The sequence below is a fragment of the Nematolebias whitei genome, chromosome 8, assembly GCF_014905685.2.
Source record: "Nematolebias whitei isolate Nwh7 chromosome 8, NemWhi1, whole genome shotgun sequence".
Classification (NCBI taxonomy): domain Eukaryota; kingdom Metazoa; phylum Chordata; class Actinopteri; order Cyprinodontiformes; family Rivulidae; genus Nematolebias; species Nematolebias whitei.
This window is the reverse complement of record NC_056505.1, coordinates 14,123,211-14,136,286: the sequence shown is the minus strand read 5'-3', so window position 1 is coordinate 14,136,286 and position 13,076 is coordinate 14,123,211. Positions and strand designations below refer to the sequence as shown.

At 39.3% G+C, this 13,076-nt stretch overlaps 1 protein-coding gene and 1 long non-coding RNA gene across 3 annotated transcripts; one reads left to right on the top strand and one right to left on the bottom strand.

The window, feature by feature from the left end:
- Window positions 1–1,377: 1,377 nt before the first annotated feature.
- smyd1b (SET and MYND domain containing 1b) lies at window positions 1,378–12,008 on the top strand. 2 transcript variants are annotated; one of them, XM_037680320.1, is made up of 10 exons: window positions 1,378–1,608; window positions 2,581–2,757; window positions 2,870–3,083; window positions 3,866–3,996; window positions 4,226–4,264; window positions 7,841–8,036; window positions 10,676–10,768; window positions 10,863–11,026; window positions 11,196–11,364; window positions 11,558–12,008. In XM_037680320.1, the coding sequence occupies exons 1-10, from the start codon at window positions 1,487–1,489 to the stop codon at window positions 11,720–11,722; spliced, it is 1,470 nt and encodes a 489-aa protein (XP_037536248.1). In that variant the 5' UTR covers window positions 1,378–1,486; the 3' UTR covers window positions 11,723–12,008. The 2 variants fall into 2 exon arrangements, with proteins under 2 accessions (XP_037536248.1, XP_037536249.1); XM_037680321.1 differs by lacking the exon at window positions 4,226–4,264.
- Window positions 12,009–12,691: 683 nt separating this feature from the next.
- LOC119413282 lies at window positions 12,692–13,076 on the bottom strand. Its single transcript, XR_005186955.1, has 3 exons — window positions 13,035–13,076; window positions 12,871–12,963; window positions 12,692–12,794 (listed from the first exon to the last, which is right to left on the bottom strand). It is a non-coding gene; the product is annotated as an uncharacterized LOC119413282 (long non-coding RNA).

Below are 13,076 nucleotides of genomic sequence, written 5' to 3'. Positions count from 1 at the left end.
TTATTATTATTATTATTATTATTATTATTATTATTATTATTATTATTATATTTAGTTTCTACAAACAACGAGTGCTTTGAACCTGAACAAGCTATTCCAGGATTATCCATTTAATTTATTCCCAATACAAACTCACAGTTAAACAATTGTTTATTAAAAAGCCCACCATGTTCCTGTATTCATGTTGGGCTTGAGAAAAGAGTTCAGAGATTTGAAATCACACATTTCTGCTCATTGTCTGTCCATGAGGTGGCAGTGCTGTCTCTACAGTGGCTCATGCTGAGGTTCACAGCTGCACTGATGCTGGAAGAACCTCAGCTCTTCTGTGGGTTCGTAATGCAAAACATTGACCACTAGAGGGCGCTCGGTTTTTCTCCCAGCAAACATTTATGTCCTCACTGAAAATGGGGCATAAAACCTCCACTAAGAATTAGAAAATTCTTATTGGTTTGTGTATTTGTCATCCACCATCTGTTTGGTTTTATTGTTTGGTTTGGGTTAGTGCTTAGAAACACAACAAATCAATTTAATTACCAAAATAATTGCTTAGGATCTAAGATTGTGCATCTTTTGGATGTTTAATAAAACTGTTTATTTCTTTGTAAATGTTTGAACTTGCACTCAAATTTAAAGATGTTTAATAGTGTGTATTTAATATGGATTTGGTTGAGGGGTGATTTTTTTTGTCATCTTGATTAACAAATGTCATTAAACAGGCCTGTGGTCTGTGTGCAAATGATTAAGGAATGACCCAAATTGCACTTTTGTATTTAGTTTGAATCTGTAAAAGTTTTCCCCTGCTGCAAATAATTTCAGATGGTCTTCTCTGTTCTTACTTTTATTTTATTTAATTTAAAACATTTTGTTTTCACTGTTAACTTCTAATGACAGACTCTGACGGGGAAAAGTAAAATATTTCAGGCCTGAATTTTAAACGAGAGGCTCTGACACCATCACTTTGTGAATGTGAAGTTGATTTGTTGTGTCACAACTTGTGGAGAACACGTTGAAGAAGGAACCAGAACCAAGTGGAGGTTGTGCTCAGTTTCTCCACAACTTTCTAGCAGCTGTTCAACATCACCAGCTCCTGATGGACAGGCCCAACTGAGGGACAAAAATAACGCTCGGGGAGAAGGAGCCGACCAAGTCCTGAATGTGGGGGTGGAGGTTTCTCTCAGGTGATCGACTAAAATGTAAAAAATGTGAGCACAAAGGAAAAGAAAATGAACAGACAGATGTTCACAGAGGTCTGATTGTTTCATTCATTTGAAGATCTTTAATTTCTTTGTGATCTAATGGGACAGCTCGGTACCGTCCCATCAGCGTGTGGTGGTACAGTTCAAGAGGAGCTCAGCTATTTTAGTACCTCGAGGGAAGCATGTTCAGTTGTCATTGAAGAACATAGATTAGTCTGCAAGTCCTTGAGCCATCTTTCTGGTGCTAAGACCACCTTTCATTCAGAAAAGTCTCGGGAATCGGAGCAGCCATGGAGAGTGTGACGATATTTGACTCACCTGGGAAAGGAAGGGGTTTGAAGGCCACCAAGGAGTTTGGGGCTGGAGAAGTTATTTTCTCTGAGGCCAGTATTTCAGCTGTTGTGTTTGACAGGTAGGATACTTATTATCAGTGATAGTAAAATGTGAGCATCAGGAAGACGTTTGATGTTTTTTCTTACATTTAATCCATAATGTGTCACATCTTTTCTCTTCTCAAAGACTTGACAGGTGGATTTCAGTGGTTTGAATGTCAGTTTCTTACTCAGTGCTTCCAGTTAAACAACGTTTAAACATCACAAGTAGCAAATTATATCTTGTAAAATGTGTTTGAATGTGTTGCCTTTTCAGAAATACTCGTAAGAGTTTTCGTTCACAAAGATATTGTAACTTTTACCACTTGTGGAAGAAAATTCAAGTTTTTTTATAGAATTAATAAAGTTTGATGAAAGGTTAAGAATATATTTAAGATTATATGATTAGAAAGATAGAAGAAAAAATGTATTAATTACTTTAAGATGGACTGAAATTTGTCTTTAATTTAAAAAACACATGAAGATGAAAACCAAATGTTCTTTGAAGGAATCCCCTGTCGTCTTAGAGGTCAAAGTCTGAAATGATTTTGTTGCACAGGTTTGTAGTGAAGTGGCTTGAATCAATCTCAGTTCATCCAAATCTGAAGCCATAGTCCTCAGGTAAAACAACCGATTGCCCTTTCTGAGTTGGGGATGAGATGCTTCCTCAAGAGGAGGAGTTGTCCAAGTATTTATTTACAAGTGAGGACAGAATAAAGTGTTCGATCTACAGACAGATCCGTGCAACTTCCACAGTATTGTTGATTCTGTGCTGGAAGAAGAGGTGGCTGTGGAAAGAGACGTTTGGGCCTCACTGCTAAAAGCTGCTGCCCCAGTGACCCGACTTCAGAACAAGTGGAAGATAAAGGATGGATGTTTGTAGTGGAGATTAATCTCAGATACTAACACAACAAATGCTCTCTGAACATCTCAAAAACTGACCGACTTACATCCACTGTTGTTCGTTTTTGTTCTAACCTGCTGATATTTGTCACCCTTTCCTCTGCCTGTAGTCTCGCAGAGCGAATTTGCCACAACTGCTTCCGCAGACAAGACAAGCTCCAGAGGTGTGGCCAGTGCAAATTTGCTCATTACTGTGACCGAACATGCCAACGCGCCGCCTGGCCGGAACACAAGGTGGAATGCGGGGCCATCAAAGCTTATGGAAAAGCACCAAATGAGAACATTCGGTAAGTGGAAAGAAAATGGACTTTTTCATCAGTCACATATAAAAGGTACAAATTTCTCTAATTCACTGTGACCCTATGTGACCTCTCTGGCATGATGGGTTCCTTTGCTCAGACTGGTGGCCCGCGTCTTGTGGCGCCTCGATAAGGAGGGAAGCCTGGTGTCCGACATGCAGCTGACCACGCTGGATGAACTGGAGGACCACATCAATGACATGCAAGAAGACGATTTGAAGGAATTAAAAGTGGACGTCCACAACTTCCTGGACTACTGGCCCCGAACAAGCAAGCAGCACCTCATCGACGACATCTCACACATATTTGGAGTGGTGCGTCCTCACACCAATAAAACTGTTAGCGGCGCTTAAAAACAGGGGCTCCTCATCGAGCAACACATATTAGAAAGAGCCACATACTCTCTGAGAGCAAAGTCAGTACTCTCAGATTTTGTCAGCAGTGCTTGATTTACAGCTGGCTATCAGGTTTGAATGTTTACATGTTTTATAATTAACCAGAAACAGCGTATGCTCAACAGTTTGGTTTGCCAATGAGATGAACAATTATCATGTAGTAAAAGTGATAAGGACTTTACAGACTTTAATATCTGGTTCCAGTGGGTTGGTCTGGTGTTCCCAGCTCTTTTATTATGAGATAAAACTAAGCAATATCTGTTACCACACCTCTATGTGTGCCACAGGCAGAGGTTCTGCATCTGCAATAGTACTGGCTTATTTCACAAGATAAAATAGTAAATATCAAATGATAAGATAATTTGTGTTGCAAGTAATTTATTGTTTTCTTCTTAACTTCGTATCAGATTTGTAATTTTACTTTTTTGACTTTGATAACTGCTCAACGTGGCCGACACAATGAGCACAGTTAATTTAAGAAACAAAATACCTTCCACATTGAGGTGGGTTTTTTTTTTTTGGATTTGGCACCCAAGACCCAAGAGGCTCAATGGGACTAACCTGTCTAAATAAAGGTTGAATGAATGAAAAAGACCAAAAATAGATCAAATATCTGTGAAAGCTCTAAACCAGACCTCTGAGGTATTCATGCTGCCTGCGTTGACTTTTAAGATTAAAGTTTTGTACGTTGAATGTTACAGATCAACTGCAACGGCTTCTCTGTGAGCGACCAGAGGGGTCTTCAGGCGGTCGGAGTCGGCCTTTTCCCAAATTTGTGCCTGGTTAACCACGACTGCTGGCCAAACTGCACCGTGATCCTCAACCACGGCAAGTAAGTCACAAAACCTGAGAACAAGAACAACAAAAATACACGTTCCCTCAACATTTCTGTTTACATTAAGCAGTAAACATGTTTTATTTAAGAAAATATATATATTTTTAAAAAACTTCAGCATTTAGGAGTTTGTGTTGATTTGTTGTTACGTGCATTTTGCTTTTTGTGTGCAGTTTGTGTATTTATCAGGTATCATTTGCTGTAAAACTGCCTGTTTGTCTTTCAGTCAGTCGGCTGTGAGTACTGTATTTCACTCGCAACAGAGGTGCGTTACCTCAACCGAAGCCTCTCAAATAAAGATCAGAGCACTGAACGCTAATAAACATTTAATTTGCACATAACCTCAGTGGTGGAGAAAGTACTCAAACACTGTACTTAAGTAAAAGTACAAATAAACAGACAAAAAATGTACTCCAGTAAAAGTGGAAGTACCACATTAACGTTTTTACTTGAGTAAAAGTAAGTAAGTACTTGCATTTAAAAATACTTAAAGTATTAAAAGTACTTGCTGAATTTATTACCTAATGCAATGGTCTACAATATCATTAAGTGTGCCTATCGTAGGTATATTTTCTTTAATACGTTAATAGTGTTGTGTCATTTTAATGAACAATGCTGCAGATAATACTTGTTTTTATTGTGTTTACTCTGTGACACATTCACACTTGGGCTTGTGATTATGTGCATCAGAATTTCAGGGATAATGTGCAGAGTTAAATGCCATTAAGAAAGAGGAATGAGTATACCTTTGAAAGTTTTTATTTAACACAAAGCAAAACCAATGTGTCATTTTAACTGAAGTAAACACATTTAAGTAAAAGTTGTCTGCCTGAACAAAAGGAGCATTAGACCTAACAAAGGAACAGACACTGATCATTTCAACTGCAGTTTGTCATCAACTCTAGTTAAAATACTGTCTAGTCAACCTTGTAATGAGTCAATAGTGAACAATATTTTAACTTCCTGACACTATTTTCAAAACTTGTACCCGAGTGTCGAGTCATTTGGAGACATCTCTCGTCTCCTAACATCCCATGAACTGACACATTTTAATATTGCAGCAAGAATTTCTTGTTCAAGTTCAGAAGAAGTTGGTTTTCAAAGGTTTTTGAGTCCAGTCTGGCTCTTTTGGGAGATAAAATCTGTCCTGCTGTACTGAATAGTATTTCAATAATCTTTCAATAAGTCCATGGGTTGCGTGTATCGTCTGGCTGACTCTCCACGGTGGAATCCATTTTGGGTGTGTTAGTGGTGCTGTGGGTGCTCCCAGATCAATGACATAAAAACTAGACTACACGTCATTGGTCCAGCTCTTCTTGAAGGCAGGTCTAACGTTACCTGTCCACTTTGCAGTGATTCAATGGACCAAATCCCCTCTCACCGTTGGTTACTTTCAAACTAACGAACAAATTTTTAAAAAGTAACATGAATTTATCTTGTAACACAACGCATTATAGAAATGTAGTGTAGTAGAAAGTACAGATACTTAATATAAAATGTAGTGGAGAAAAAGTTGAAAATATCCATGTTTAACTCTACCCAAGTAAAGTACAGATACATGAAAAATGTACTTAAGTACAGTAATGGAGTACTTGTACTTAGTAACATCCCACTACTGCATAACCCTGTGCATCTTTTGTGGAAACAAAGCATTTCCATCACTTTGTTCCGTGTGAACCCGTCCTCATCAAAAGCCTCAAAGTGCCACCTGAATGCTCTAACATTTCTTGGTTTTATTGTTGTGTCACAAAATATTTATTTTTACGTCAACACATTTATATTTCTAACCTCTTGTCAGAATAAACACACAGTTTGACTCGTGTGCTGCTGGTTTTTTCACTTAATATTTCTGTATATTATAAAATACAGACAGTTTTTGTCTGTATTAATAGTTCACCTCTAACATCATATAACATTTTCCTGTAAGCCCTTTTTTAAAGGTGCTATCTGACAGAATTGAATCATATAAGTTCAGTTATTGCCAACCAGTTAGCAATGTTGCCAAGGTTTGGTTTCTTTGTGTTATTCAGCTGCTCCTGGCTCCAAATACTTCTTTTCCTGTAGCTGGCAACGATATTTCAATCTTTTCTTTCTCTCGGAAAAGATCTGCTTTCAGCTCAAGTACAACCTACAATGGGTAAAATATGTTATCAGTGTGGCTTTGCTAAGATAATCAAAGTTTTAGAGAGAAACATCAGCTGCAGGTCAAACAAGGACGTTGGAGTTCATCCATGACCCGACAGAACAATATGAAGGAAAATCGTAGGAGGCTATTCCCCAAAAGTCGAATTTTAGTTTAAGAAAAAACAAACAGGATTTTAATAAATCTTGTAAGAAAATCTTGGCAGCATTGGTCTCATATATACTGGTATATATATATTGAGAAAAGTTGACTGTAAAAAGAGTTGTAGATAACTGCAAAAAAAAAAGACCTTGATCCTGTTGATTCCTGGCTGGATAATCAAAAATCATTCCAGGATTACTGTAATTATTCTTGTATAAGTCGTACCTTTTTGCATAACTTAGCATGCCTGCGACTTATACAGCAAAGCGACAAATTTACGTTTCACCCCATATTTATAACACAACTTTTGGCGGAGATCTGACGGTTTTGTTCATTCTGACAGAAAAATATTGAACACTACCATTTTCAGCCACTAGAGGGCCCTCAACTAATATGGCAAGCCAAGTGTGTCATTAATAGGTAAAAGTGGCCATTACTGGCTTGGCTTGCCGTGCCGAGCCACCTACGTCTCGCTCCGGAACTCCTGGAGCAAACGTCAAATCAGCTGCATTTCACCGCGCCGCTCAAGTGAAATGCAGCTGACTTGACCATTAAAGTGCATTTATTAAGGAAAAGTTCAACTGAGACACACCTTTACTATAATGTCAAGGAAGCAATTAAATGTTTATAGGTGGTTATCTTGTTAAATTTCGAAGAAATACACAGCGAGTCGACCCTCTGCATGCTCCCGCAGCCGCAAATTGATTTTTGAAATGCAGCTGATTTGACCGTTCAAGTGCATTTATTAAGGAAAGATTAAACTGAGACACACCTTTGATATAATTTCAAGCAAACAAATAATTGTTTTTAAGTGTTAATTTTGTTAAATTCTTGTTGAAGTCCTCCCGTGCACACTCCCACGTCCGCCATTTGGCAGCCAATCGATTTTTGTCACAACACTGTCCCACATTTCCGGGTTGTCGGAGGTGACGTGTAACAAATGCGACGCATCAGCGGTGGCGCATAATAGATGCGACTTATACGACAAAGCGACATATTTATGTTTTTTTTCCCAACTTTATTAGACATATTAGGACTGATGCAACTTATATACTTACACTCGCTTTGAATATCTCGATAAGATAGAAAGGCGCTATATAAGTACAGTCCGTTTACCATTTATACGGCAGAAAGTACGGTAACTAAGCCTGGCAGTTGGCTTGGTCAAGAGCATGCTAACTGCACCGAATATGACTAATGTGTCACCACTTTCATAAAGCCAACTTAAGGACAGGTTAAGAAAGGATAACAAGAAAATCCTGGCCTAATCCACAATCTAGGTTTTGTGATAAAGTGTACTGAACATACTGAACTTTAAAAACAAAATTCTCACACATAGCACCTTTACACTGCATTTCATTCAAGTAGTTAATTCACAAAATCATGAGTGTTTGTGAAATAAAACGTGATGTAGTTTGTTAGATGTTCCCTGATCTCCATCAGCTGAATGGACTGGACAGAAAGCTACATCATGGAGCAGCGTTACATCCTCAATTATAATCAGCGCTTCATTTTTCTGTTCAGATATCGATCAGTAACTGTGTTTCTCCTCTTCAGGATTGAGCTGCGCTCCTTGGGTAAGATAGCAGAAGGAGAGGAGCTCACTGTCTCCTACGTGGACTACTTGAATTTGTCAGAGGAGAGACAGAGGCTCCTGAAAACACAGTACTACTTCGACTGCGCGTGTGAAAACTGCAAGAACAAAACCCACGATGATGTGAAGATGGGGGGAAAGGAGGTGGACGGAGTCAAGGTTTGTGTCTGATTTTACTGCCAGGTGGCAGAAAGGGCCAAATGCTTGTGCCACATTTAGAAGCGACAGTGGTGATAAGAACAGAATGACATGCGAGAAGAAGAACTACAGACTATTTTAGGGAAAGATAATTCTCAAGTGGATTTGACCTTTGATGTATTAACATATGGGTTTTGAGAAGCATTTTGCAGAGGACAAACAAAGTGGAGACAAATTATTAATTTTAGGCATACTTTTCTAAAAACTAAGTTACACTTTACAGTTTTAATACAAAGAATAAATAGCTTATTTTACACCCTTTACGTTTAACTTGTAATACATAGCGTGTTTAAATGTATGACAGCCCACATACCTGTAGAATACAGAAGCCGCTTAATATTAAGTTAAAATGAAAGTTCAGGTCTTTTTTTTAACAAGTTATGAACAATTAATATTTTACCTGTTGAAGATAGGTTTTTGAACAGCCTCAGTTTGGAGGAACAAAGTTTTTTTCTGACTTGGTTGATGACCTAATAGTCAAATCAAGTCAAGGATCTTTATTGTCATTCACATCGCATGTGGTACATGAGGTTGAACGAAACTGTGTACACAGTTACATCCAACAATATCAAAAATATAAAGTGTAAAAAGAAACAGTAAATAAGGATCCAATATATAGGCTAAACGAATGCCCAACGGTACGCTAAAAGATCTAAGATATATGCAAGTCACTAATAGTGCAAAACAATACACAGAACAACAGTAGTACTATTCTCATAGGTTCTGTTTGGCTATACCAATGATGCAACAAAAATACAGAAACAAGGCACCAAAAGTGAAAAATAAATCAATCTACAGCAGCATGGTCTTACTGGCAGAGTGGTTCTGATGACAGTGAGGTTCCTCTTAGCAACACGGTCGCATTGGCACTATGGTACTGTTAGCAGCGTAGTGTTGTTAGCAGCGTTTGCAGGTCTTGTTAGCAAGTCCCGTCAGCTGTATGACGATAACAAGGACTGCAGCAGCTACCCTTCCAGACTGCCCTCCAGAACCGGGTCTGGCAGACAGAGAAAATCCAAGGTTTCCCCGCATAACCAAGCAGGTCTGCAGAGTTCGGTCCGTGCAGGCAGATAGAGGATCTTGTTAGCATCATTAGCAGGTCCTGTCAGCAGCTTGATGGTAATAATGACCACAGTAGCTGCCCTCCCAGACTGCCCTCCAGAATCAGGTCTGGCAGACGGAGAACATCCAAGGTTTCCCTACAGAACTGAACGGGTCCATAGAGTTTGGTCCGTGCAGGCAGATGGAGGATCATGGAGACAGCCGCCATGACAGGCCTGAGCCCAAGGCTGGAAAGACTGAACCACGATGGCAGGATGGCACGACGGCACGATGGCAAGGCATCAACACAGAAAACTCCACAAGTGTGTCGCAGTCATACCCGTACCATGGATGTGCAGTGTAGGCGCAAAATGCGTTAAAACAAAAGCAAGAAGAACATAAAAAGATCATGTCGAAGTGGAAAACTTCCACCGGGAGGCTGTGAAGCTGCCGCTCGGCTGAGTGCAGCCATCTTGAAGCTAATAATATCTGGGTGGAGTCAAGACCAAAGTGAATTGCTGCCATCTTAAAACATCAGTTTCAAAAATTTCATTGCAGTTTATGCAAATGGTATTTTGATAATGTTTACACTGCTCTATGTGGTCCTGTGAAGGGCTTGTGACCTGTCCAGGATGTACTCCAACTCTCACATGCTGACCACTGGAGACAGGCTCCAGTTCTCCCTCAACACAGAAAAATAAAACTAATAAAATATTTGGACGGATGGTTATTTTGACAGAAACATTATTACATTTATGCAGGACGTAGCCCAGGCTGCAGGAGAAAAGCTATTGCTAACTGCTGCTCCCACATACACATTGTTGAAATCAGGTCTCTCTTGTAAATGAGTCCTCGAGGCTCAATGGGATTTACCTGTATAAATAAAGGTTGATTGATATACTCATCAGATTCCATGTAAATCACAAATTGGTTGTAAATAAAAATGTAAATTGCGGGTTATTAAAGATGATTAAAAATAACTTTTGCATGAACCACTGACAATGTTGAAATGAGTTGTTTCAAGAAGACAGCTGCAATTCCCTCTGCTCCTGCCCCTTGATGGAAGTAAACATCAGTTCTGTGAGAATTAATTATTTCTCCAGACTAAGGTTGTTCAAAGACCTGTCTAAAACTGTTAATTTTGCTTATAATGTTTCCCAAAAATTTCACTTCAAAAGATCTAAATTATCACTTGAAGTTGTTCAATTAACAAACAAAAATGTCTTTTTGCTCCATTTTTTTTGTGAAACACTGAGTACTGACCGGAGAACATGCCAGAATCGAGCGTCTGCTTAGGTCAGTTATTGCAAAATGTTTGCCAGAAGAAAATTCTTTGTTCTGCTTAAAGTCCTGGACAAGGTTGTTCTACAAGGACAAAAGTCTTTTCTGGATAAATTATCAGGTTCCAGCTTTTATGTTTTGAGGCAAGGCCCACTTGTTTAAGTAAAGAATACACACACACACATTCTCAAAAGTCAAATTAAGATATTTTATTAAGCTCGTTTTTGTTGTTGACAGCTGATTTATGCAACATTTAAATTATCCCTCTACTCTTACAGCCGTCAGACGAACAGGTGAAAGAGGCAACAGATTACTGCTTTCAAATGATGGATAAGATGGACAAGGCTCGATTAAACGGAGACTACCACGAGGTGTTGTAAAATAAAAAATAACATCTGACACACCTAATGACTTCAACTTATCAATATTTCAAAATAAGATTTTTTTCTTTTTATTGCTCTTCAGGTGGTGAAAATCTGCAGGGACTGCATTGAGAAGACCGAGCCGGTTCTGGCCGACACTCACATCTACCTGCTAAGGATGTGGAGCACGATGAGCGAGGTCCAGTCCTACCTGCAGAACTTTGAGGAAGCCGCAGAATACGCCCGCAAAATGGTGGATGGATACACGTGAGTGCAAACACGCAGCTTTTAGAAGATGTCTTGTTTCCCTAAATAATATTTTTCTTGTTTGTCCATGCTTTGCACCTCAGGGCTTTTATGAACTGGTTACGTTGACAAACATCAAGTTTTAGTGTGAAAATGTTAATAAAAAGTCCAAATCTTGCATTTCTGGCAGGAAATTGTATCACCCTCACAACGCAGCTCTCGGTATGGCAGCCATGCGAACAGGAGTAACACACTGGCAGGCTGGACTAATAGAAGTTGGACATGGGATGATCTGTAAGGCTTACGCCATCCTCATGGTCACCCATGGTCCAACACATCCCATCACCAAGGACCTTGAGGTAAACAACCAAATTACTCAAGTGTGTATACAAAATACAAAACTTTTCTGTATTACCAGAATAGTTCCGTTTATTTCTGTGTATTTGTATTACCAGCAAGTGGGAAGGTTCCACTTCATCTTACTGGTTTTAATATCAAATTTATTTTTATCTAACATTTGGAGCAGTGACACCATCCTGATTTTATTCACAGGCGATGCGCCTACAGACAGAGATGGAGCTGAGGATGTTCAAGCAGAATGAGTACGTTTACTACAGCATGAGAGAGGCAGCTCTGAAAAACAAGCCAATGACCATGCTGCACGAACCCAGATCTGTGGAGGAGGGAATCAAGAATCTTTTCCACCGGAAGAAGTAGCTTTAATGTGGACTGTAACAGAAATCTGCTTAGATTTTAACTGTTGTACATCCGTCACATGACCAATGCTTCTCACATTTTTGTAGCTTCATGAAAATCTGACTTGTGGCTGAAATAGATGTAGACAATGCCTTTATACTTCATTTGCTGAAAGGCAAAATGCCAAGCTAAACTAGGATGACAGTTTGAGCACAATATTTGCAGTTTTAAAAGTTTCAACGCATTTCTAGAGATTCAATAGTCATGTTCAAATTTTCCTGCACTATAAAGATCTATACCAACTTTACTGCTTCTGGAGTTTACTCCTTAAGGGATGTAGAGTCAAGCGTTTCACTGACCAAGGTTAAGAGTTTGCCAAAGTGTTCTCATTGCCCCCACCCCTGGCCTATTAAACCATGTATACAAAAACATAAACCATGCACGTAACAGGCGAAGAGTTGAAATGGCAAGACTAACAGGATTCCCATGAAATGTTTACGCAATAACAGGAGTCTGCAACCATGAATCAAGAACCTCTGATGAGTCTCCAGAGCCAGAAGTGGCCCGTGAGCCGCTAGGTCTGCTGGAGCAGACTAGCCAGAAGTAGTGGGGGAAGCCAGCGTTCATGCTTAAGCGTCTCATTTGTAGAACCAAGAAAATACAGTTTTGTTAAACCTTGAACGAGCCACAGGTTGCAGAACCATGGTTTAGAGGCCAAAGTGTTTTTACCTTAGTTAAGGAAAACTAAGTTCAGGCACTGCAGCCAGCCATTTAAACTTCAGAATCCCATTTTAAGACCTTTCCCAGTTTTGTTTTTGTTATTCCAGAACTCAAAACCCGAGTCCTGAAAAGTGGCAGTATTAATTTCTTTGAATATGGCTTTCCCCTCACTCAGGCAGGGAAGTCAGCAAACGGTTGTAAAAGGTCAACTGGTGCTGGGTCACTGCATCGTTCTCAGAGAGTTTCATTAAGAATTATTCACACAGGTTCTGCTGTCTTTACATTTTTTATTTTTATCGATTTGCCCTTGGTATATAAACGGTTACATGCGTTTGCTTATCCTCTTGTATACAACACCACCAACGGTCATCGTCTGTCAAGAAAAGAAAACCATTAGAATAGCAACTTGAAATACCACAAAAAATAAAAAATAAAAAAGACAAACCTACATTTACAATCGTGTTCTGATCCAGCATTTCTGTGACAGACTCAATTCCCTTCAAAGAAACCTTCAGCTTGCCTCCGTCTAGTAGAACCACCCCCTATGGAGAAACAATGTTTAAAAACTACATACACCATATAATTGAACTATAGTTTAAAGGCTTGCACTCACCTTGACCTTCTCTCCAGTCATGGTCTCCAGCTCAGTCTCCTG

What these genes read in the sequence shown, in the direction of transcription:
- smyd1b (XM_037680320.1), top strand. Translation starts at nt 1,487, where the DNA reads ATGGAGAGTGTGACGATATTTGACTCACCTGGGAAAGGAAGGGGTTTG. An exon ending in TCTCACACATATTTGGAGTG is followed by an intron (nt 3,084 to 3,865) that starts GTGCGTCCTCAC and finishes TGAATGTTACAG; the next exon opens with ATCAACTGCAACGGCTTCTC. An exon ending in TAAACGGAGACTACCACGAG is followed by an intron (nt 10,769 to 10,862) that starts GTGTTGTAAAAT and finishes ATTGCTCTTCAG; the next exon opens with GTGGTGAAAATCTGCAGGGA.